Source organism: Bactrocera neohumeralis, chromosome 6 (assembly GCF_024586455.1).
Source record: "Bactrocera neohumeralis isolate Rockhampton chromosome 6, APGP_CSIRO_Bneo_wtdbg2-racon-allhic-juicebox.fasta_v2, whole genome shotgun sequence".
NCBI lineage: Eukaryota > Metazoa > Arthropoda > Insecta > Diptera > Tephritidae > Bactrocera > Bactrocera neohumeralis.
Genome location: NC_065923.1, coordinates 66095839 through 66119995, shown reverse-complemented (window position 1 = coordinate 66119995; position 24157 = coordinate 66095839). Strand labels below are relative to the sequence as shown.

The window sequence follows — 24157 nt, the reverse complement described above, 5'->3', positions numbered from 1 at the left end:
TAATACATGCTACATGTATTGGCTTTCTTGCGAGATAAATATAATATTGCATTCATTATATTTAATCGATGTTTACTATTTCAAAAAGTGTCAAAAGCTAAGCCTATTATTCATACCCATTTACAGAGGTGTAGTATAAAAAAATACCAACTTTAGTTGGTCCAAAGCTACATTTTGCTGCCTTCAAGGTAGTCCCCACAAGATCTAATACACTTATTCCAACGATTTTTCCGATTTTCGAAACACCTTTCATAAGCACTCTTTGGAATGGCTTTCAGAGAATTTGGTTTTATCTCTTTAATCGACTTCAATCACACAAAGCTAAATCTGTTAATTTATCAATGTTTTTTTGCGTTTTAGGCTTTAAATTCGGTCCAGTCGTTGATGCGATGGTGCATTATCATAGCGTAAGTTCCATGAATTGTGCTTCCACAATTCTGGCCGTATTCGACGGATGCTCTCACGGAAACGCCTCAATACGACCAAAGAACTTTTTTTGAACGTCTGTCCCTTCGGAAGAAAATCGTAATGCACCAAACCACGAATATCGAAAAAACAATGAGCATCCCCTCGATTTTCAGCGGCTTTGGCCTTTTTTTTTAGGATTCAGCTCGTTTTTTCCCTCCGAGGATTGTTGACTTGTTTGTATGTCAAAATAGAAACCCTGTGTCTCATCGATATTTATAATGCTCTCCATGAATGTGGGATCGAAGTTGGCACGATCAAGCATGTCCACAGAAACCAGTTTAAGGTACCATTTTTGAAAACAAAATTCAGCTTTATCGGGGAAATCGAGCAAGAATGCGTTCCATACCAAATGTATCCACCAAAATCATTCGAACGTACTTGCGAGAGTTGTCGAACTCTGTTGCTATCTCTCTTACACTTGCTTGACGATTTCAAGCATCATATCTTTCACTTTTTTAATATTTTCGTCAGCTGAAGACGTCATAGGTCGTCCAAACGAGGTAGGTCTTCAACGATCTCTCTGAAGACTTTGTGCCACGCGTTAACTTGTGTTTTTGATAAAACTGAATTACCGTAAGCATTTTCCAGCATTCGAAATGATTCCACCTACGAAATTTGGTTAGAAAAATTGTAAAAATCGCATAGTAATTAAGAACAGTCCTAACAACTTAACAAAATACATTTATTGAGATATATTTACCCAGGGAAATTAATTACAATTTCCGGATGCTTTTCTGTCACAATGTATAATATCCTTCGCAAATAAAAATTTTTCCATACAAGAACCAAATTTTGATCGGTAGCTTGTAATCCGATATGAATATGTTCGAAGATTACACTGCTGTTTGGGGCAATAATCCACGCGACTTTTCCTGAACTATTTTTTCAACTAAAAATATTTCCATAAATGAGCTTGTTTCCGATCGTTCAGCTTTTATAGCAGCTATATGCTATTATGATCCGATATCGTTGGTTCTGTCAACTTCTTGATGCGAAAAGAATGTGGGAAAAATTTCACGTCGATATCACAAAACAATGAGATATTACTTCGCGTATATTCAGAGATGTAGATGGACAGATCGACTCAGCTAGCTACTTTTTCGATTTACACAAATATTTTATAAAATATGCGCCATTTTATCTTCGATATTACAAATTTTGAGCAAACTTCATATACCCTGCTCAAGCTAAACGAGTAGTAAATGAGTTTAGTATCTAATACGTGATTTTTCAGTGGGTTATTTCAGACAAATAATTCAAAATTTTTTATGTTTATGTTCATATGTTTACTTCTATTAAAAAATTGTTTAAATGCATTAATTAAAAAGTTTTTTAATTTCATACTTTTAATTCATCATATTTTGAGAATATTTTACTCATTTTTGCTATTTTGTGGCAAACTCGGTAAACCGCAAAACATTTGAAATTTATATTCAGCGCAACTCTCGGTGCTCGCGAGAAAACTTTTCGCTCGTGCAACCACCACCTCAGAATGATAAGCTAAGCACAGAGAAAATATTCAAATCGAAAACATGGGAAACAAAGCAAAGCTTGCACACTGACAACACTGATTACGCGGAATCATTTAGGAAACACTTTGCAAACTCTAAAAAACAAAATCAGAATGAAAATTGCTGGAAAAATTCGCGAGATGTGGCGCATTGAAGCGGCTAGCGGCACATGGACTTTTTCAGTTCTTAGGTGTAGCATACTTCTCGGCTGCAAAACGCTGCGGCTGAGTTGTCGCCTACACTAAGAAGTTTGCACAAAAAAGTCTTATCTTCAGTTACAAAAATAGATTTACCAAAAATCTTCACCGGCCACCTACATATGGACGCAATTTTAGCGGCTCGTGCAAAGCCGTAGCAAATCTAATAATACTCATCACTGATGTTAGACGCTATAATCAAAAAATTGCTTTTCATATTTTTTCATAGTAATTTGCGCTTGTCCGTCGGATGAATGGATTTCGGTGTGGCGCCTTATAATATTGCGCTGCTTAACATGCCATTTCAAGTGTCATATATTTATACAGTTAAATGTATGTGTGTATGTCAGCTGCCTGTCTTACGCTTTTCGCAATTGGCAGCACTTGTCAGTTGTGCGGAATTAGTATTGACAACTCAACCAGACTGAGTGATGTTGATGTTAATTGGGATATCTCTCACTATTTGTCATTTGCACTATATTACGATTCTTTTTGCAGTTACCTTCTATATCTATATACCCTGAACAGGGTATATTAAGTTTGTCACGAAGTTTGTAACACCAAGAAGGAAGCGTCGAAGACTCTATAAAGTATATATGTATATAAATGATCAGTATGTTGAGCTGAGTCGATTTAGCCATGTCAGTCTGTCTGTCCGTCTGTTTGTCTGTCCGTCTGTCTGTATATATACGAACTAGTCCGTCAATTTTTAAGAAATCGTTTTGAAATTTTGCAAACGTCATTTCCTCTTCAAGAAGCTGCTCATTTATCGGAACTGCCGATATCGGACCACTATAACATATAGCTGTCATACAAACTGTACGATCGGAATCAAGTTCTTGTATGGAAAACTTTCACATTTGACAATGTATCTTCACGAAATTTGGTATAGATTATTCTCTAAGACAACAATGTAATCTCCAAATAAATTGTACAGATCGGCTCACTATAGCATATAGCTGCCATACAAACTGAACACATAGTTACTAAAAGAAATGCACCGTTGAAGGGTATGTTAGTTTCGATGCAGCCGAAGTTAACGTTTTTTCTTGTTTGATATATTTTTTCGAAATTTTTATATTTCGTTTTTATAATACATTTTGTTTGTATTTCTGTAGTCTGCAATTGCAACTTTCCTCTTGTGCTGTTATCTGTATATCGTGAATGGTCAGTTTGAGCAAAGTTTGCATTTTAACCAGAAGCTGTTATTTTCAACAATGTTTATATAACATATAAATATTATATATATAAAAAAGTCTTGCGGTATTTTCGCTAATAGTCTAAGTCGCATCGGGTAGTTATAGGTTTACCGCCAATAAAATTTGTGCAGTTTCTGGACCCGATACAGTTTCCATTTGCACCGCACAACGTTGGTTTCAACGTTTTCCGTTCTGGTGTAGAGGTGGTCGAAGATGCGCCACGCTCCGGAAGTCCTGTCATTAAAAAAAGTTCAATAAAAAAAATTCAATAAAAATAGTAGAAATATCTCTATATGCTTTCACCTTATTGTATCTCGAGCTCAAACAACTTTTGAAAAGCTCATATGCATGCTGCCACAATTAAACGGACAACTCATTACAGTTACTATCTTCCTGGGCATATCATTACTTGCAAGGATAATTTTACATAAATCATATAGATTCAGTATTCAAGATCAACCACATATAAATCGATTTATCGTTACTTATTAAGGAAAAAAGATCTCTTATGAATATCTTTATCTTTATTTTGAAAAGTCAGTTTGTATGGCAGCTGTATGCTATTGTGTGTCGATATTGAACAATATTTTGGAACTTATAACCATAGTTTGAAATTGATTCATGACAATTTAATCTGTAAAAATTAATCAAGCCAAAGGCCCTAGCAGCCAGTGCTTTACATATGTATATGTAAGTGAAATAATTATTTAATTTATTTCTCTTTAGTCAAGATATCTTATCAAACAGTTTTCTATAAAAAAATATATTTTGATCCGTCTGTTTGTAGGATAGCTAGCTGCTATAGCCGTCCTATCTGAACCATATGGCCTTTCCCTCGAAAACTAATCTATAAAAAATTTGGTGAAGATATTTTGTCAAATAAGTCAGTTTTCATCACAAAGCCAAATGAGCAGCTTCTTGAAGAAGGAAGGTAGTGCGTAAAATATTCGATAAACTAAGGAACTAGGTGGCGTTTATACATACTGACGGGTAGCCGGGCATGGCTGAACCGGTTCAGCTCTTCGCGCTGATAATTTACAAATAGTATATTATTTAGAGGATAACTGTTATCTTTTCTTTGTAACGCTAATCTTTTTCGGGCCGAAATATTCTTCAAGATTTGGTTAAGACTCCATATTTATTTGCAATTTTGTAATTGAGTACGGTATTATTATGTCAATATATATACTTAAAACGTGTTTCTAAATTTAAGTGGTTCTATGGATTCAGCGAGTAGTTTTCGTGGTTTCTGAAATATATTTGACACGCTAGTCAAGCAGAGAACTTTAACGCTTTTGGGGGACTTTCTAATACAACAACGCCACTTTTATGCAATATCAAGGACGTGCGAGAGAAAATCCAGCCACTAATTGGTTCTGAGAATGGTGAATAAAATTATTTTGGAAAACTAAAGGCCGCAATAACCGGTGGATTCGCAGAACCAAAATTAAATCGCCATCTATGTTCAACAGGTTTTTAAAACCCCTTCAGTACGTGAAATTTCTACAAGGAGTGTACGACTTGAAATGAAATAAATAAGAAAGGTCTAGGTTTGGGTGCAACCGAACTTTTTATACTTTTGCAACTTGCAAGAATCAAAGCTAGGTGCAAACCGTCAACCAGAGGATAAGAATCCAAGCAATTATATTACAGTTGAACTTCCTTAACTCGAATCACCATAATCCACAGGCAAACTTCGAGTTAGAGAGTCTTTGATATATGAAAGGAAATCTGTGTGAAATTTGAATATAATATCAATTTTATGTTATGATGCAGCCTTTTGTAATTCAAGTTTGTTCGAGTTATTATGTTCTATCAATTGTCATTGAGATATTATAAAAAGGAGTTACAGTCGCATAGCTCTCTGTCACTTACAAAGTTGGATCTGATTAAGGTAACATTACTAATCTTATGGAAATCTGTGTGAAATTTGACTTCGATTGCCAATTCAAGAGTTCGAGTTATGGAGAACTGCGAGTTACAGTCGGGTCTCTGAAGTTCTTAAGGTTACATCACTAATCATATGGAATAGAGTCACCCGGTTTGTTTTATGGGGGCTAGGTCAAGTTTTCGCCCAAGTTTATCTATCTTTAGGCACAAAGACGCACTATTATGATAAAATACGCTGTCACATTTCCATAAACATAACTCACTTGTTGGTCAATATATGCAATGTAAAGCCACCTGGAAGTTCGAAAATCGCAGTATTAGATATATAAGAGCTAAAGGAAGTATTAATACGATTCAACCCATTTTTGAATGCAGACATACCATTATCAGGACAAGATTATCTCTGAATTTAAATTATACAAGTATATCTCACAAATTGACCTATAGTTGCAGTATACAACTTAAGCAGTTTTGGTTGGATTAGAAAAATTTGTGGTCATAGGGCTTAATGTTCTAAAGGGATCATTTCCGCAAAGTCTTACTCCGTTATATTAATTCTTGATTTTTGAAATGAACATATTCAATTTGAAATTATGTTATATCGGCAGTATGCGTTTTAGCAGTCCGATTTCGCCCATCTAGAGATCGAGTAAAAAAACCTTTTAAAATGTGTTAAGTTTTTTTCGCAGGCGATTTCACTTTATAATACTTTATAATAAATGACTTGCTTTAAAAAAATCAAAAAAATACATTTTAAAGTTGAATTGCCAACTAGTAGAATGAATTTAAGTTAAGAACTCTATGAACTTGCTAAACGAACATCTATTGATTGCATTAAATAGATTTTTTGATAGTTTAGAGACCAAATACCTAAGTGTTTGGCTTCAATTGCTCACAAGCATCCTTCGAATTACCTTTAAGAAAAACAAATATTCTGCCGTAAATTACGACGTATGTATGTAAGTCACATTAAAGTCAACTTATCTTCCCTGATGAGATCTAAAATAATTTGCATAGCTGACGAAATATAAGATTTCCCGCAAATTCTATTGTTAGAGAGGTGAATATGATATAGCTATAATTTTGTTTATTTCTAACTCGCCTTTCCTGATTACCGCTTTGGGTCAGCTGCCTTTGAAAACATTTACCCGACAAATCTCATAAGCCCGTGATATGCTCAGAGCAAATTGCCTTACGCTGGTACTGGTGGTTAGCAACAATAAGGTATGCGAAAGCAGACAACGATTTCAATGCCAAGCGTAGTAAACGAAGCGCAAAACGAAAACGCAATACGGGTACGTATCTTTTGTATAATATGTATACTAGGGTGAGCCAAAAACTAAACTTACGAATGTGAGGGAAATTAATAATATGCATTTTTAGATAAAAATATTTCCTGCCCAGACAGATATTAGGCTGCTACTATGCCGGTCATTGACAATTTTTTATCTTTTGAAAGATTTTCGAATATGCGATTCTTGTACCCTGAACAGGGTATATTAAGTTTGTCACTAAGTTTGTAACACCCAGAAGGAATCGTCGGACACCCTATAAAGTATATATATAAATGATCAGTATGTCGAGCTGAGTCGATTTAGCCATGTCTGTCTGTCTGTCCGTCTGTCCGTCTGTCTGTCTGTCTGTCTGTCTGTCTGTCTGTACATATACGAACTAGTCTTGAAATTTTGCAAACGTCGGTTTTTCTTCAAGAAGCTGCTCATTTGTCGGAACGGCCGATATCGGACCACTATAACATATAGCTGCCATACAAACTGAACGATCGGAATCAAGTGCTTGTATGGAAAACTTTCACATTTGACAAGATATATTTACGAAATTTGGTATATTTTATTTGCTAAGGCAACAATGTCATCTCCGAAGAAATTTTTCAGATCGGTTAACTATTGCATATAGCTTCCATACAAACTGAACACATAGTTACTAACAGAAATGCACCTGTGAAGGGTATTTAGCTTCGGTGCAACCGAAGTTAACGTTTTTTCTTGTTTTTGGAAATTTTTTGCTCTATGAGAAGAAGCAATGTTAAAAATGTTATCCCCACGGTACAAAAGTAATCATATTTTAAGTGAGAAAAGATTTTTTATGAGTTATTTTACATGGGAATTGCGGAATTCTTATCGAAACCTTTTAAAATTATGCAAAGATCTCTCTTTAAATTAATTTTTGGTTCACTCTAATGTACATATGGATGTATGCGGGTATGTAAATTAAGTTGCTGATAGAAGCATAGACACTCTAAATAATACATCAGCAGTTTAGCACTGCTATGAATGTGTGTGCATATGTATGTGTATATGTATATGTGCTCGTGCATAGAAAAGTGGGGCTTTCTCTTATGTATGTATGCTAAATTGTAAGCTTTTATTGGACGTGGACAGCTTCCTGTTTGCCTGTCGGATGTATGCACTAACAACAATAACAAGGAAAAATCCAACACACAATGTCACGGTATCCAGCTATTTCAAGGGTTCGATGCATTAAGTTTTCCTGTATAGATTTTGCTGCAGACACACACATATACTACGTATACATAAGTACATGCTCAGAGATAAAACTAGCCATCTGCATATTCAATTATAGTATATATATTCATATATATACGTGTATGAACATATACACATATAATTTGTATAGATTTGTATGCATGGAAATAAGAAGGAAATAATAAGCACAATAGCAACAGCAGCACTTTGTCCCATACGGTCATCCTGTTGGACAGTTGTCAATTATATTCCACCCATTTATCAGCTTCGTCGCCATGTGCACGCATACATACATACATAATGAGTTAACTGTTTAGCAACCATGAGAGATGTTTAGCAAATTTGAATTTAAATTTTCTTTTATTAATATTGACAGCTCATTCTTGGCTAAGTACTTGTGAATGCAGATTTTATTATATTACAGTATTCCAATTCAAATAAATACAGTTTAAAAAAAACTTAACATACATTAATTTGATTTGGATCGGTCAGTTTTTATGCAGGTAGATGCTATAGTACAATAGTCCTAGGATCTGAAAATTTTTTACGGAAATTGTGCCGTTTCTTTGGAAAATATTCCAAATCATTTAGATGGAAAGAAATAATATGAAATCCATATACTTCTTCTTCTTCTTTTTGGCGTAGACAGACTCACGAGGTTATAACCGCGTTAGATCCGGGCAGATCATGGGGTCTCCCTTTTTGTGAATTGGGCAGAGCACAATTAAATTCCAATCGTTGGGCATGCTTTCGTCCAACCATATTTTACAAAGAAGTTGATGCATGCTCTTTATCAGTTCTTCACCGCCGTATTTGAATAGCTCGGCCCGCAATCCATCGGCTCCGTCGCCTTGTTGTTCTTCAGACGGGTAATTGCTATTCAAACTTCTTCATGATCGGGTATATAATCATCGATTGGGGAATCCGGTTCTCCTTCTCCTGGCGTTGTGTTCACTGCCATTCAGCAGCCTGGAGAAGTGTTCCCTCCATAATTTAAGTATGCTCTGGGCATCGGTCACTAGATCACCTTTGGGGGTTCTACAAGAGTATGCTCCGGTCTTGAAACCTTCTGTAAGCCGCCGCATTTTTTCGTAGAATTTTCGAGCATTACCCTTGTCGGCCAGCTTATCAAGCTCTTCGTACTCACGCATTTCGACCTCTTTCTTTTTCTGTCTGCAAATGCGTCTCGCTTCCCTCTTCAACTCTCGGTATCTATCCCATCCCGCACGTGTTGCGGTCGATCGTAACGTTGCGAGGTAGGAAGCGACACGGTGGTCCTCAACGGACCAGCTATTCTTTTGCCTTTTCCGAAAACCTATGTTTTCGTTTGCTTGCACTTAAGGAGTTTTAAATGCCGTCTCCCAAATATCCCTTATACCGAGTTGCTTATGAGTGCTCTCAGAGAGTAGAAGTACAAGTCGAGTTGAAAATCGTTCATCTGCCTTCGTTGTAATTGGTGACGAGGTGGTAATAGTCCAAGTCAGTGCTAAAACCTCGGAGCGTAGGCACGTCAAAAACTCTGCATACGAGTCTTGCGTCTATCACAATATGATCGATCTGGTTGGTGGCTTTTCGATTCGGAGACATCCAGGTAGCTTGATGAATTTTCCTATGCTAGAATCTAGTCTACAGATAACCATATTTTGTGGATGTTTCATTATGGAGACTGAATTTTTCGACTGTTGTGCCAAAGATACCTTCTTTGCACCCCGTTAAAGTCGCAAGCACTTTAGATTAAGACTGTAACGGATAGTTTCAATGAAATAACTTTTTTTTCGTAAAATTAGACAGAGTTTATGTAAGATTAGCATTAGACTACCTAACCAATTATTTTTAGAAAAGAAATCCCACTTCATATCGGTACTTATAGCTAAAGTAGTGAAGGAAGCAATCTAAATATCATTGATAATACTGAAAACCTTGCCGAGTTTTTTTGTATAGTACGAGTTGATGGGGAAAATATGCAACAACTATCAAGCAAGCCTTGAACTGATATAAATCCAGTTGGGAATAGGAAGACCAGACTAATATGGAAACGGACTGAGTTTGAATAGTGGATGTTTCACTTATACTCGCGTTAAGTTTTACATACATACATATATGTATGTGTGCAAGTGAAAATGCGATTGATAACGAATCAAACAGTAATTTATTTTATTAATAAAATTGTTAATAAGGTCCCGATTTTCCTTTGGCTGATCTGTGCTTACGCGGCGCAATGAGAAATCGAATTGTATCTGCCATCCCAATGTCCATCCTTTTTGTTGAGGGGGTACAGGTGTGGCAAGTTGTGTTGGTATTGTGTTGTGGTGTCATCGGCTGTGGCTGAGCTGTGTTTAGCTAGGGTGCGCCGGATTTTCCTGGGTAGAGTGGGTGGAGGCTTAACTCATTTAAACAGTCTGTTTATATATACTTGTATAGCTGTATATAGATTATAGATGTCAACCGACGATGTATTAAGGAAATCAAAATTGGAAAGAATAAAATACAAGAAGATCTTTATATAGAATAACAATGGAAATGGAAGCCTCCCAGTCAAAAAGAAAAACTAACCATTCGTTTAATAATCTCTTCGGATCTTTCACGAAATAAACATTGAAAGTATATGGCTTTAAGCGCAGAGAATGGGAGTTAGTTATGAGTCTAATGAACAACTCTAAACAGCAAACTGCGGTTAATTTGACTCCGGAGACCAATACGAGAAAATAGTCGAAAAGTCTGTCGAGAGTACAAGAGAGTTATGTTCTACCTTCTCTCCAATTTGTCTAAAATTAAATTTGTTTCTACAACAAAAACATTTTCTTCCATGGTGCAAATTAAATTAATATTTTCCGCTCTTGCAACAACTGCAATTAGTCATGACTCATGAGTAATGCTGAAACATGAATAAAGGCAAAGAGCTGTGTAAATGCAAAACCCGAAACCACGAAAGCATACAGTTTCAAGCCGCAGTAAAAGTTGTGAATGAAGCAAATAAATATAAATAAATATATAATGTGTGTGCACAATTATTAATGGTCGCGCAATCAGCACGCGAAAGGTAATTAATTAGTGCTGCAAAAAGAAGGGTACAGTGGAATAAGTGTGAGGAAAAGCAAAACGAGTTTTGAGGGTAAGAAAATTTTAGTAAAGATATGGAAATGCTGGTACGAAAGGAAACTGAGAATTTATTTGAGATGAAATCAGAACCTTAATATATTTTTCTGTACAAAAGCAATATGATTTTAAAGTGTTGAAGAGCAAATATTTTCATTCTTTATGAACTACTATATTTTGAGGACTTTAAGCTTATAGAAAAAGTGACGATAGAATACGTTTCATTATGTAGAAGAAAAGTATATTGAAGTGCTATCATCGGAGTTTGAGAGAAAACTTGCCGAGCCACCTCTTCTAAATATTGCATAGTTATTGCTATTATCCAAAAAGTATAAAGGCCTATTAATTTGGACCCTTCTCTAAATATTATAGAGTGCCTACCGTTAGAAGAACAATTTTCAAAATAAAGTTTTCACTTTCTCCATTTTCTCTTCACTGTTTCGCATCATGCTTCCAACTTCAAGTGTATGCCTATTCGATTCGCATGAATTAAAGTACTCAAATAATCAATCAGCCGCATACGAGTGTACTTAACGTATGAGCGAGACCGCGATAATGTAGCAATTGAAAACCATTTTACGAGAAACAGTTATAATTAAACTAGCGAAAATAAAAAGTAAAGTGCAGAGCAATGGAAATGATAAATGTGTAAATATATGTAACTTTCGAGTTGTGGTTTAGTAATTGAAAAAGTGTAAATTAATGAAAATTAAACGAAATGAAATATTTGTCACTACATATGTAAATTTTCAACACACTTTATACAAGAAGAAGCAGCATTAAGCGTTAAAAGGTATAAAAGCACAAATTTTCATTTTTTCTTTTTCTTTATTTTTTGTGTGTTTGAACCTTTTTGACATAAATAAAAACCAACAAACATTTGCGGTTGATAGTTTTTAAACTACAAACTTTTTACTGTTGAGCTCACTCAGTTTTACACACAAATAATTTAGTTCATTCACACAGCATAATTCTCACCAAAAAGTAATTGAAAAGCGATAATAATTTTTTAATTGCCATTAAAGTCAGTTTTTTTATGTCAAATTGCAGCGATTAACATATTTTCTACCATAAGTAAGTAATCAATATAAAGTTGTAGTAGTTTTATTTTTTTGGAAAAATTTTATTTACTTAAAATTTATGAAACTGATTATGATACTAATTTTATAATAAAAAATTTACGCCTGAAGCAGAAGCTCACACTCTCTCATCTTTGTCTGTGTGTCTTGCTCCATATCTCTATTTTCCATATTCAAATTGTGAATAATGGAAAAGTGTTGTAATTTTACATTATATTGTTCAACATTAGTTTTTTAGCTCCGGTAATCTTTACTCATGAAGAAAAGAAATAAAATGTTTCCGACTCTTCAAAAATGAATACCTGTCCTTGCAGTGGGGAGTGGGTTTACTAAAAACTTGCTTTTGAATAAACAGAGCTATACTACTTTTCGCCAAGAAGGATTACGAACACATCGAGGACTAAAGAAAGTACAATCAGCAGAGAAGCAAGCATGGAGAAAAGTTGGATTATTATAAAATATATAAAAAATACATTTTTGTCATTGATTGAGGCTCACTCCGAAGCGCGATAAAGGTCAGACCTTATTCACAGAAAAAACGTATGTTTAGAAGTTCATAAACCAATAAATAGAGTATACTCGTATATATATATGACCAGTAAGGAAGGGCTAAGTTATGAAGTTACCGAATATACTCTTGCCAATTGCCGAAAGGAAACCAAGGAAATAGGAAGGTGGTCTACTTTAAGTGCGCTATTCGGGTCAAATTTTATCCCGATAAGTTCATTCGTGCTTGGCTTGCGTTTTAGGAAGCGAATGATTTAGATGGAAGTTAAAATTGGGTTAAATGGGCAGTAGGCATGGTTGTAGTCCGATCTCGTTTGCTTTTGTACTAGAGCATATGAATGCCAAGGTAACATTATATACCAAATTTGGTCGAGTAGGTCCTGTTATATGTCTTTTCACTGAAATAAAAGCCAATACCGCGCTCATCGTCCGTTTTTTACCCCGACTTCAATATAGGCCTTTTGTATCAATTAATGCTCCTGGAGTACTTATTTATTGACTTATCCCTTTTTACAGTGTCGATGGGGAGCCTAAGTGATTTCTGCTGAGCGATTGGCTTAAAACTTAATCAGCCTTCTTATATCATAGCAAAAACTCCCACCCAATTTTTTATACTCCTGCAATATGTTGCTACAGATTATTATAGTTTTGTTCACCTAACAATTGTTTGTATCACCTAAACCTAATCGAGATAGATATTTGAGTATGTACGTATATTTACAAATGATAAGAAAAGTTGAAGTCCGGGTGACTGTCTGCCCACTCGTCCATCTGTCTGCGTAACTTGGGTAAAAATTAAGATATGGTAATGAAACTTAGCACAGCATAATTTCTGAACTACTTTGACCAAATTACGGACGCAATAAACTTTACAATGTACTGACCACCATGGACGCACCTATACTTTCATCGATTTCCTTTGAGTCAAATCACTACCTATTGCAGCCGAAAACCTCGAGTTGCACCGGCAATCTAAAAGGACAATCACCCATCTTCGTTTTGGATATTGTAGCAGGCTAAAATCTTACTTATCTAGTATAGACCCGTGAGACTGCACATTTCCTGGCTCACAAAAACAACAACATGAATATTTTCTTTACTTTTAGAATTTGACATTAGGCCCCCCTTAATGTTGTTTTTTTTTTTTTGCTTAAGTCTCTTTAAAATTTTCAAAATAATCTAAGAATATGTCCCCAAAGTTTTAGATGGAAATTCGAAATATTTTCGGAGCTAGAAGGGAACAAAGTAAACGTCCTATCGAAACGAATCAAAATGCGTTGGATTTGGAATTAAATTCTCTTCTAGGTGAACCTAAAATACCTTAAGAAAGTTAACATTAATCCGGTTTTTAAACGATTTAAAGTAAGTTTTTTTTTTAAATGCATTTTTTTTAATCTCCGAAAAATTGTTGAATTTTTCAATTTTTGTTGAATTTTCTTGGTTCACCTAGGAGTTACACTATTGAAAATTTCTTTTTTTGTTTTGTTTCCGATGAAAATTGCGACCTGCATCTTGCCCGCCACACAGAAATTGCACACTCGAGGCGCCTCCGTAAATTTCTTCAAACATGAAGAATATCTAATGTATAATAATAAAAAATTTGAGAAGACTCTTCAAATATGTAAGAATAAATTCCAAAAGTTTCATTTCAATCCGACATTTTTTTCCTTTCCAAAAAATCCTTGAAAATATAGTTTTTTTTAAGCCTCTAAAGCAGGCTCCCCTCTTAATGGAACTAAAATCAAAGAGCCGCTTAGCCACCTAATAAATCGTTCAATCGTTCTTACTTATAAATGGCAAACCCTACTTTATAGTTGAATCTATTAACGTTCCATTTACGTTAGTCCAGTTTCGTCCTTTGAATTCTCTCTAATCTTAGCTTTCTTTATAACTTACTTACAAACTTTTTACTTTTTCCAATATTCATGTTATTCGCCTGTCACATGGCCTTTATCAAGCCATCAGCCAATTTTGCTCACAAAAGCCAACACAGCGCTGCCTTATCTGTCACAATTTCATCAGCCTCTATTGCTGTCATTTGACTGACTTCATTGACTGTCAAAAGCCAGTTAAAATGCGGCTGTCAATTGACAATTTTCAAGGGTCACTGATAATCTAAAATGAAAACCAAAAAAAAGCTACAAATTTCATAAAATGGAAAAATGAAAAAAAATTGTACACACAAGGGTATGTGTATGTATTTGCATATATCGTATATAGTTATATATATATTAACTTAGTTACGCTGCCGATTGGCACCCACACTGTTTGCACATCACTTATCACTTTCAACTAATCAACGGCATTTGTATGCCCATCACGTGCGCTTGCGTATGAGCGCATGTGTGTAAGTGACCGAATTTGCATTTTAAATGCGCATTTATCACGTGCTAGCATATTGAAGCCAAACGCCATGCACACACAGACTCACGTAGCCATGCATCACACGCCGGTGAGTATAAAATTCGACAAAATTCGACATGAACAACCAGTGTTGCATGGCCGCAAGCGAATAAATACGGCAATTGTGGTTTTGAATCGAAACATTTCATATATTTATGTAGACAATTTTCTATATATGTGTGCGTTTGTATGTATTTAGACACGAACATAGAAATTTTGTGGCTTATTGGAATGTGATCAAGCGTATGTTACACGGACCTCTTGTGACAGTTGAGCTCACATCTGACATAACAAGTGAAACCAACATGATAATTACCATCAAACACACGTATGAACGTCCCTAATGTTGCTTATATATATAACATATATTTGTGGATATTTGCTCTGAGTGCTATTAGATTCTTTTTTTAAGTTTTTAGACCCGAACATTTTGTATTATTTACATATGTAAAATATTTGAAATTTGTGAATTATAATTAAAACCTTGCCACAATTGTACAAAAAATTCCAACTCGAATATATAAATAATAAATCATCCAAACAAAACAGTGTTGCCATCGCAATTAAAAAAAATTATATTCAATATTTATTGAAACATTTTCATTACCAAAAAAATTGTTGTCACGTTTCTGCTTAAAATTATATTTAAAACAGTGCTGCCACCTTCAATAAATTTTTAAATACATATTAAGCTAAAAATTAAAACTTAATATACAAAATGTTCATTAAAAATTTGTGTAAATTATAAATATAAAAAATGGTGTTGCCACCTAATCTAAAAAATAATAATATAAATTTGAGTTTTTTCATTTAATTTAAATTTAATTATTTATTCAATACTTTAAATTTCTTCTCTTGTTTCAAAATAAATTCAAAACGGTGTTGCCACCCTCTATAAATTTTTAAATCGACATTCGGGTAAAATTTTAAAAATTAAATGAGTGTTAATATACTTATAAAATCAATGTAAAGCAATAGTACGAGGTGTTGCCACTTAATGTGAAATAAAGATATATTCACATACATATGTATATTATAAATTTTTATTATGATGATTTAATCTAATAATAATTTAAAACCGCGTGTTTATCGTTTGCTTCTTTTGGTCACACATACTTGTAGGCCCGGTAGGATTTTTCTAGAACCGTGTATTCTCATATTGAAACCGTCACAAGATTCTTCTGAGTCTGTGGCGATTAATTTCTACCATCAACAGCTCCAAGCAAAATAAAGACACTGTCATTTACTAGGACTTTGTTATAATCATCTGGGCACCTCTATCGTGAGCTATAGATTCTAAAATAAGAAGAATATATCATATGCCAGCAGGAAGACAAATATATAACACTTATCAAATCATTTTATTCTTTCTAGTTTTTTGTAAGCTTTTTTTCAATCAGGAACATCTTTAAAGGTTTACTATAACCTAATGAGGGTCGATATTTAATAATATATTGAAGCTGTTCTTGCAATTTTAGCTTAATGATAGTCAGCCTAAAGTGGTAGTCAATCATTATTCTATCTATGATGACTTATACTATGAAAATCTTAATAAATACTTTTCATATTCTCTTAAATTAGCTCATTTCATATATTCGAATACTGTATGTTTGTATTTGAAAGACTTCTGATACTTGATTTATGCTATACCTGGTTCAAAAACAATTTTGTCTTTAAATATTTTCTCGTAGGACTCAACCTACTCAACCTACTTTACTGACCTTTTAGTGCCAAAATTTCAGAACAATAGTATGGAAATCAATGACCTTTGGATGTTAATATAGATAACTGTATATACGGAAATCTTTAAGAGTTCTTCCTTCACATATAAAAAATATATACATACTCTTATCATAGTAGCTCGTTCGCAAGGGATGATTGATTACAGCGTAACTCTTTTTGCAACTAATTCACGCTACTATCAACTTTTACTCACCACATTGTTCCTTAGTGTATGATTTATATGCCGTTTGGAAAATTTAGTTTATGAAATATGACTCTCTTTGGGCAAATGTAGTTAAGCACGCACTTGTGCTTTATTTAAGCATCTGTTTAAGCATTAAAGTCAATCAATATGCTTTAGAAAACGCTTAAATTACTTTAATATACTATATTGCCTAATAATAATAAATATTTATACGTAATCTAAGCCAAAAATAAATGTTTATTAATAAAATTTTTAAAAAATACATATTTTCCTCAATAAAGATTATTAGTGTGCACAAATTTATCTCTTGGTGTTAGTTTTCCCGTGTATTTACGCAAATAAAGAACCAAAAACAACTTAAATTTAAATCGTAGAAAGAAAAAAAATATTAGCACAAAATTATATTAATATTATGTGTATATTTGTTTATACATGTGTGATGTGAAACCAATTTGTGCCAAGAAATCAAAATACGTTTGCGAACCCTCGTCTTAACCAAATCATGACTGCTTAAACATAGCGACTTCCTATTTCTGCCAGCCACAAGCTACACACTTATCAGTTAGGACTGCGTCTGCCATATGTGCTTCCTCCATATAATATACACATGTAAGGATGGAATATAAATCTACATAAGGATGTACATATCTGTCAGTTGCCTGTGATTTTATAATCGGAAATATTTGTCAACAGACTTCGAATTGTTCCTCACCGCAATAGCACGAGGGCACTGTTTACACCAGCCAATGACATTTGGTGACAAAAGTTGGCAGTGTAAATTTCGTTGGTGACACCGCAAGAATCCATTTATCATTATTTTGTCATTTTTTCATTTCGAGAGCTCAGCAAAAAATAAGATAAGTGAGTTAAAGTGTACAAGAGGGTAGTGATTTATTTGGATATGTTGAAGGCAAGTGCCTATATGAGAGTTACATACTATATAAGACATAAATACATAGAAATATATATGACATATCTACATATGTATATGTATGTATGTACACATTTAAACAGTTTCTGGGGTATTTAACCCATATGAATTAGAGCTATATACAATATCAGAAGTGCGCACAGTGGGCGTAAGTGGTTAAAAAGTGTTTGAATTATTATGTATAACTTAGAAATTCAATAAACAATTAAGACTACAAATTAAAGTTCATAAAGACTAAATACAAATATATTATTACTAGTAAATTTATTTAGCAGCTCATATCGACTACTTAAACTCATATTCCTAGTATGTACATAAGTCATATCTTTCATTTTTAAATTACATGGATTAGTTACTACAGATCCGATTACGGCAAAAAATTATGTTATTAATCTCTAAAAATCGCATGTAGCTTTATTTCGAAACAAACCGAGCGTTTGTGCCCTTGAAGTATAAATTTTCAACAACTACTACGAGTCTTAATATATCACTCATACGCCCTGGCGACTCTGAATTTTAATTTTTGAAAAGTAGCGTTTACAGTACATATAATATCTAACAGTTCCGACATGCGCAAATATCTAACAGTAAAAGCAGTTAGCAACGGCAGCCACCTATATATAACGGGAAATTTAGCCAACGTCAATGGGGTTTGTCTATGCTAAATTAAAACAGCTGACAAAACACAGAGTGTGCCAGAGGAACAGAAAATATATATTTCTATAGAACAATACATACATATATGTAAATAATTTTTTTAAAGACAATATTTGAGCGGTCCTCAGTACAAGATATTTCAGAAAGCTAATTTTTGTATTCTTCGGTAAATATATATATTTTTAATGTGTTGTGTGTTGCGGATGTTGCAGGAAAACACTTAGCATATACCAAAACCGGCTGTATCATTGCAATGCATGCAGAGTTGCCACAATAGTTTTAATGTATTGAGATGTTTGAGGTACTGTACGAACAAAAAAAATATATGTTTTATTAAAAACAAAAACATATTAATTTAGCACCCTGTGCAAGATATTCAAAAAACAAAAATACATCAGCACCCTATTTGGTGAATCTTCTTAAAAATATTTATAATAGAACTTAAAAAGAAAAGAGAAAAAGAGCGGATTATGTTGTAAAGAAGAAGTAGTGGTGCACAATATTAAAAAAGAAAAACAAATAAGGAAGGGCTAAGTTCGGGTGCAACCGAACATTATATACTCTTGGAACTTGCAAGAATAAAAGCCAGGGAAATACTTTAAGGTGTAAAACCAGTCATATAGAGTAATGCCAACCGGATATTCGAAAATCCTAATATTAGTTATATTGGGGCTTGGCCAAGTTTTTGCTCAAATTTATCTATTTTAGACACAAAGATGCACCGTTATGAGTAAAACACGCTATCTCAATTTCATTGGCCGATATAAGCGGTACAAAGAAGTATTGGTCCGGTTCAATCTATATTTGACATACAGACATACCATTATACAAATATATTTTGAATAAATGAATATCAGTCAATCCAGTAAATCACTGAAATTCTTATCTCTCAAAAAATTCAAAAATGCAAGTAATTAGTATATATGTATGTATGTATATATGTACGTACATTAAAATTTTAATGATTATATTACGTATTGCACATTATCACCAATTAACAATTTAGAAACTACGCATTATTTATTCTCGATTAAAATCCAATTTTAATGTGATTCGCGTGGCAGTGGCATCAAATACGCCTAATATAAGTGAAACGCCATTAAATACTATAGTTCGGCATATACAGGATGCTGTGTCAAATAACAAATTTCAATTCTTTTATATTTTGCTTACAGAAACATGATTATTGTTGATACAAATATATAGGTATTTTGTGATGCAAAAAGATAATCAGCGATAATCAAATTTATAAGTTCAGTTTAGAGTATTTTATTAAAAGTCCAAATACTGAGTTTTCCAATAAGGATGATATGATTTCTAAGTGTCGTTTGTCTGTAATTTTGTTTTCTATTGATTCAGTAATGTTCACAATTTCATCATGAAAAGATAAACACAGCGTTTATAAATTATTCAATTTTATTTTCAAATTAATCGTTCTTCACTTGCATCTTTTCTTGCGCTTTTGTTCGCTATTCGTCTAACTGTTGAAAATTTCCAGCGTACATTTTTTTACATACTGTTTGAAGCTGGTGATATTGTAACTTTCTATGAGGAGTCGTATATAATAGATGGATGATAGCTAACTTTTTATGACCGAAATCGGAAGAAGTTGATCTTGACAACATCTGGTTCCAACGAGACGGTGCTTAATGCTACACAACACTTGTTACAACCGAATTATTGCGAGAAAAGTTTGGAGATTTGATTAATTCAGGAAATTCCGACATTGAATGGAATTCAAGAAGTTATGATTTAACACGTTTATACTACTTCTTGTGAGGTTATATGATGTCATGGGTCTTTAGCAATTAACCAGACTCTCTTGAAGCTTCAGAAGTCAATATTGAACGTGCTATTCAAGACATACGATGTGATTTACTGGAAGAAGTCCTCGAAAATTAAGTTCATTGATTTCGTTCCTGCAAAAGAAATCATAGAGGCCATTTGAATGATGTTATATTCAGTACTTGATTGTATCAATTGTATTTCACTTTAATTAAAAAACATTTGAATTTCATTAACAATAAGTATGTTTTTATTTTTAGGAAATCGTATCACTCTTATTGGAAAACCCTGTATTTCCAATATATTGTGTTCATTTTATTTATTCATTTTATTCATTGTATTTATTTTATATTTTTTGGCACGCCAAGAAGAAAATTATGTTGATGCAAAATATTTACCCTGTGTAGTATGTTTAAGAAGAATAGACAACCATAAGTATAGTATATGCACACATGCTTACCATACATATAAATCTCTATCTCTAAAAAATCCAGCTAATCAAAATTAAATTAGTCTTTATATTTCTGCGCGCAAACCAAATAAAACTAAATCCAATTTGATTTTATTAAACGTGAATGGGTGACGACCTTTCCCACAAACTATAATTAAAATCAAGGAGATTTCCTACATAGAGAAAGCGCGCAGTTTGTAGACTCATTAATAGCATCACCTATGCGAGTGACGCGAGATAATCGAAACAATAAAGCACATACTCTAAACAATAACAAATAATAATATTATTAAATTGCTAAAATATTAGCGAAAGAGCGATAATTATTTTATTTTTAATGCAAATCATCCAGAGTAAAAAAATTTAATAACAAAAAAATACTCTCTTTCCTTTTCTTAGAATGATATTCGTCAAATTTTTATTATTTCTTATATATTGATATGAAAGAAATGACCTTCGTGATTCGGTGTGCGAAATCTGCTAATTAAATTATATTACAAAAATATTATGATTACTTAATTTAAATAAATTAAGTTTGCTTCTGTAGCTTTCACCTTCTTATCTTATTTATTTTCGGTTTTAAAATAAATTATTCTCCTTTTCTCGTTAATTATGCCGATTAATAAAGCTATCTACCTGAAAGAAATTGAATCCATAGTAATTTTTGTAAATATATTTCTTTAACCTGTCCCTGAACTACTTATTTCGCAAACTTTCTTATCTAACATATTGCTTTGCAATAAAAAAAGGCAAACAAAAAAAAAAAACAGACACAAAAAAGGGGAAATATTAATTGACACCACCATCTACTATATAATAGAGGTGATTTACATCTCATGTTGATGAGTTCAAAACATATTTTAAATAAAGTTTTAGCAAATTTATGTATTTACATTTTTAGTAAATAATTTTTTTGATCATATTAATAAAGACTTGGAATAATTTGTCGACTTGGGCTTTTCTAGACGAGCTTCTTCCCGTGATATTAAGAATATTGTTTTTTTTAATACATATGACGTATTCAATGAGACAATGTTTTTTTGGAGTTGGTCTTATTGAGAGCTCTTACTCGATTTATACTCAGTTTGGTTTGCCATTTCATAATGAAAATACTTACAATAGTGTCGGACGTTCATGGAATGGATCCAAAACGAACTAATCACCGATCCCTTTAATCGCAAAAAACTCACTTTTTGCTCACTTTTTGTTGAATGAGTACGTTAATAAATAAAATTGTCACTTTTTGAATGATGTTAATCCATAAGCCATTATGGAGACGACGTTACATTATTAATATGTTACTCTTTGGTGTACTCTATAGGCGGGGTGAATCATTAGTCAATATTTCTTCAAAAATGAAGCTGGTCATAATGTTACAGTTATTGGTGAGCCCTATAAAGCTATAATTAAGGACTTTTTCGTGCCTAAATTGGAGGATGTTAATGTAAACAATCACCTTGAATCTTCGGTTTCAATAAGACGGCGCTATCCTCCATACAGTCAACGAAAAAAACGATTTATTGAAGACCGTTTTTAGTGAGCGTATTATCTCGCGTCATGGGCCTGTGGTGTGGCTTTCATGATCGTGTGATTTAATACTGCTAGACTACTTCTTCTTTAGCGGTAATCGGCTGTCTGTACTTCATAAGCGTACTAAAAGAACCATTAGAATAATTTCGATGTAATCTGTTCGATATCCGGAAACTGGAAAAGACTCAGTAATCGCAGAAAAAATTCATATAACAAAAGATAATATCTGAGAGAAAAGTTATCAGAAACAAAATTATACTGAGAAAGTTCAATAAATGTTTCTCATGTGTAGAACAAAGTGTAGCGCACAAATCAGCAAAGCTAGGCTCATTTTACTAAGTCGAACAATAACACAAAATATATGTAAAACGGCAGATGGCAAAGTAGGTGGCGAAAAAATATTTTATATATTAGCGAGTTCGTACATATATATATACAAGTTTAAGATTCAAATTCAAACGCCATACCGAAGCTATCTACAGCAGTAAGCCACTCAAGTGTTGACAGTCGACATTAGACAAACCAAGTGTGTAGGCACAAAACAGTCAAGAAATTTACGTGCTAAATTTAAAAACTTGAAATCAAGAGAAATGCTTTACTATAGGTTACTGTTAATATTGCCATTATCCTTATGGTCCTGCGTGAGTGCTTACGTTATACCAAGCGATTTACCAGAGCGCGTGGGTGATAAGTTCATATACTTCGGCTATGGCAGCAATATGTTGACCAAACGCATACATATACAAAATCCGACTGCGGTGAAAATTGGTATGGGCATATTGAAGGATTACCGATTGGATTTTAATACCTACACGGAACGTTGGGGTGGTGCACCAGCGACTATTGTGCCTACGTCTGGCGCGTACGTTTATGGCACACTGTGGGAGATATCGTTAAGCAATTTGGATGATATTGATGAGTGAGTTGAAATTTTTTTTTATAAAGTACACAGAACAAAATTGTTAATTCATATGAAAAAAATTTTTGAACAAACAATATTTTTCAAAAAAAAAAATATTATGGAAAAAAATATTTTGAAAAAAGTGTTTATGGAAAAAAAAAATTTAAAAAAAAAAATTGTATGGAAAAAAATATTTTGAAAAATAAATTTTCATTATTTTTTTTTTAATTTTGAAATTCTATGAAAAATAAATTTTTAAACTTTTTTATTATTTCCAACATTACTTTTTAATAATAGAAAATAATTTTTTTAACATTTAGTTAAAAAGTATGAAATAATCATTTTTTTTTAATTAAATTACGAAACAATAAACATTTACTCTTCTTCCGAGCAGCCAAGAAGGCGTTCACGAGGGCATTTACTATGCAGCCAGCTTGCCTGTGATGCTGTCGAATAATACAGTAGCCACTGCACGCGCTTATCTGTTAGCTGATCAACCGAAAAAACCGTTAAATGATTTCTCCGACGAGGATAAGGTGCCACTTAACCGTCAACCTTCGAAAACTTATTTGCAATGCTTGGTGAAAGGTGCAGAGGAGACTGGCATTGTGCCATGGTATGTGGAGTGGTTGAAATCTGTAAAGCACAATGGCCATGTAGCGCCGGACTTGGAGCAAATTTTGGACTTGAAAGACGTGCAATTGAATTCTTAAAAGAAGCACATTATTTTAGTGTTGATATTAACTGTGATAAATGTTTATAGAAATGTGGAAATTTCAAAATTTATATTTACAAATGAAAAACTATATTTTAAGTGATTTGTATATACACCGTAGAGTTAAATAAAATTATAAAAAATATTAAATAAAATATTAAACAAAAAAATTAAATAAAATATTAAAAAAAATCATTTTATTTATTAAAAATATATTATTTTTTTTTAAAGAAGATTATAGGAAATTTTTGTGTACAATTTTTAATTATGTGAGATATTTGTAAATATTTTTTAATAAAAAATGTTGTAGAATCATTTCAAGTATTTTTAGAGTTCTTTTAATTCGTTGTTATAGTGCAATGAAAATATTGGTTCCAAATATTAAAATTTGCTTAACAAGAAAAAC

The 24157-nt window shown here is 33.1% G+C and overlaps 1 protein-coding gene across 1 annotated transcript; it reads left to right on the top strand.

Moving 5' to 3' along the window:
* The first annotated feature begins 22623 nt into the window (after positions 1 to 22623).
* On the top strand, positions 22624 to 23919 carry LOC126762022 (gamma-glutamylcyclotransferase-like). The gene is made up of 2 exons (XM_050478495.1): positions 22624 to 23054; positions 23431 to 23919. Exons 1-2 carry the CDS (start codon positions 22726 to 22728, stop codon positions 23747 to 23749), a joined length of 648 nt encoding a protein of 215 aa, XP_050334452.1. The 5' UTR covers positions 22624 to 22725; the 3' UTR covers positions 23750 to 23919.
* Positions 23920 to 24157: the final 238 nt, after the last annotated feature.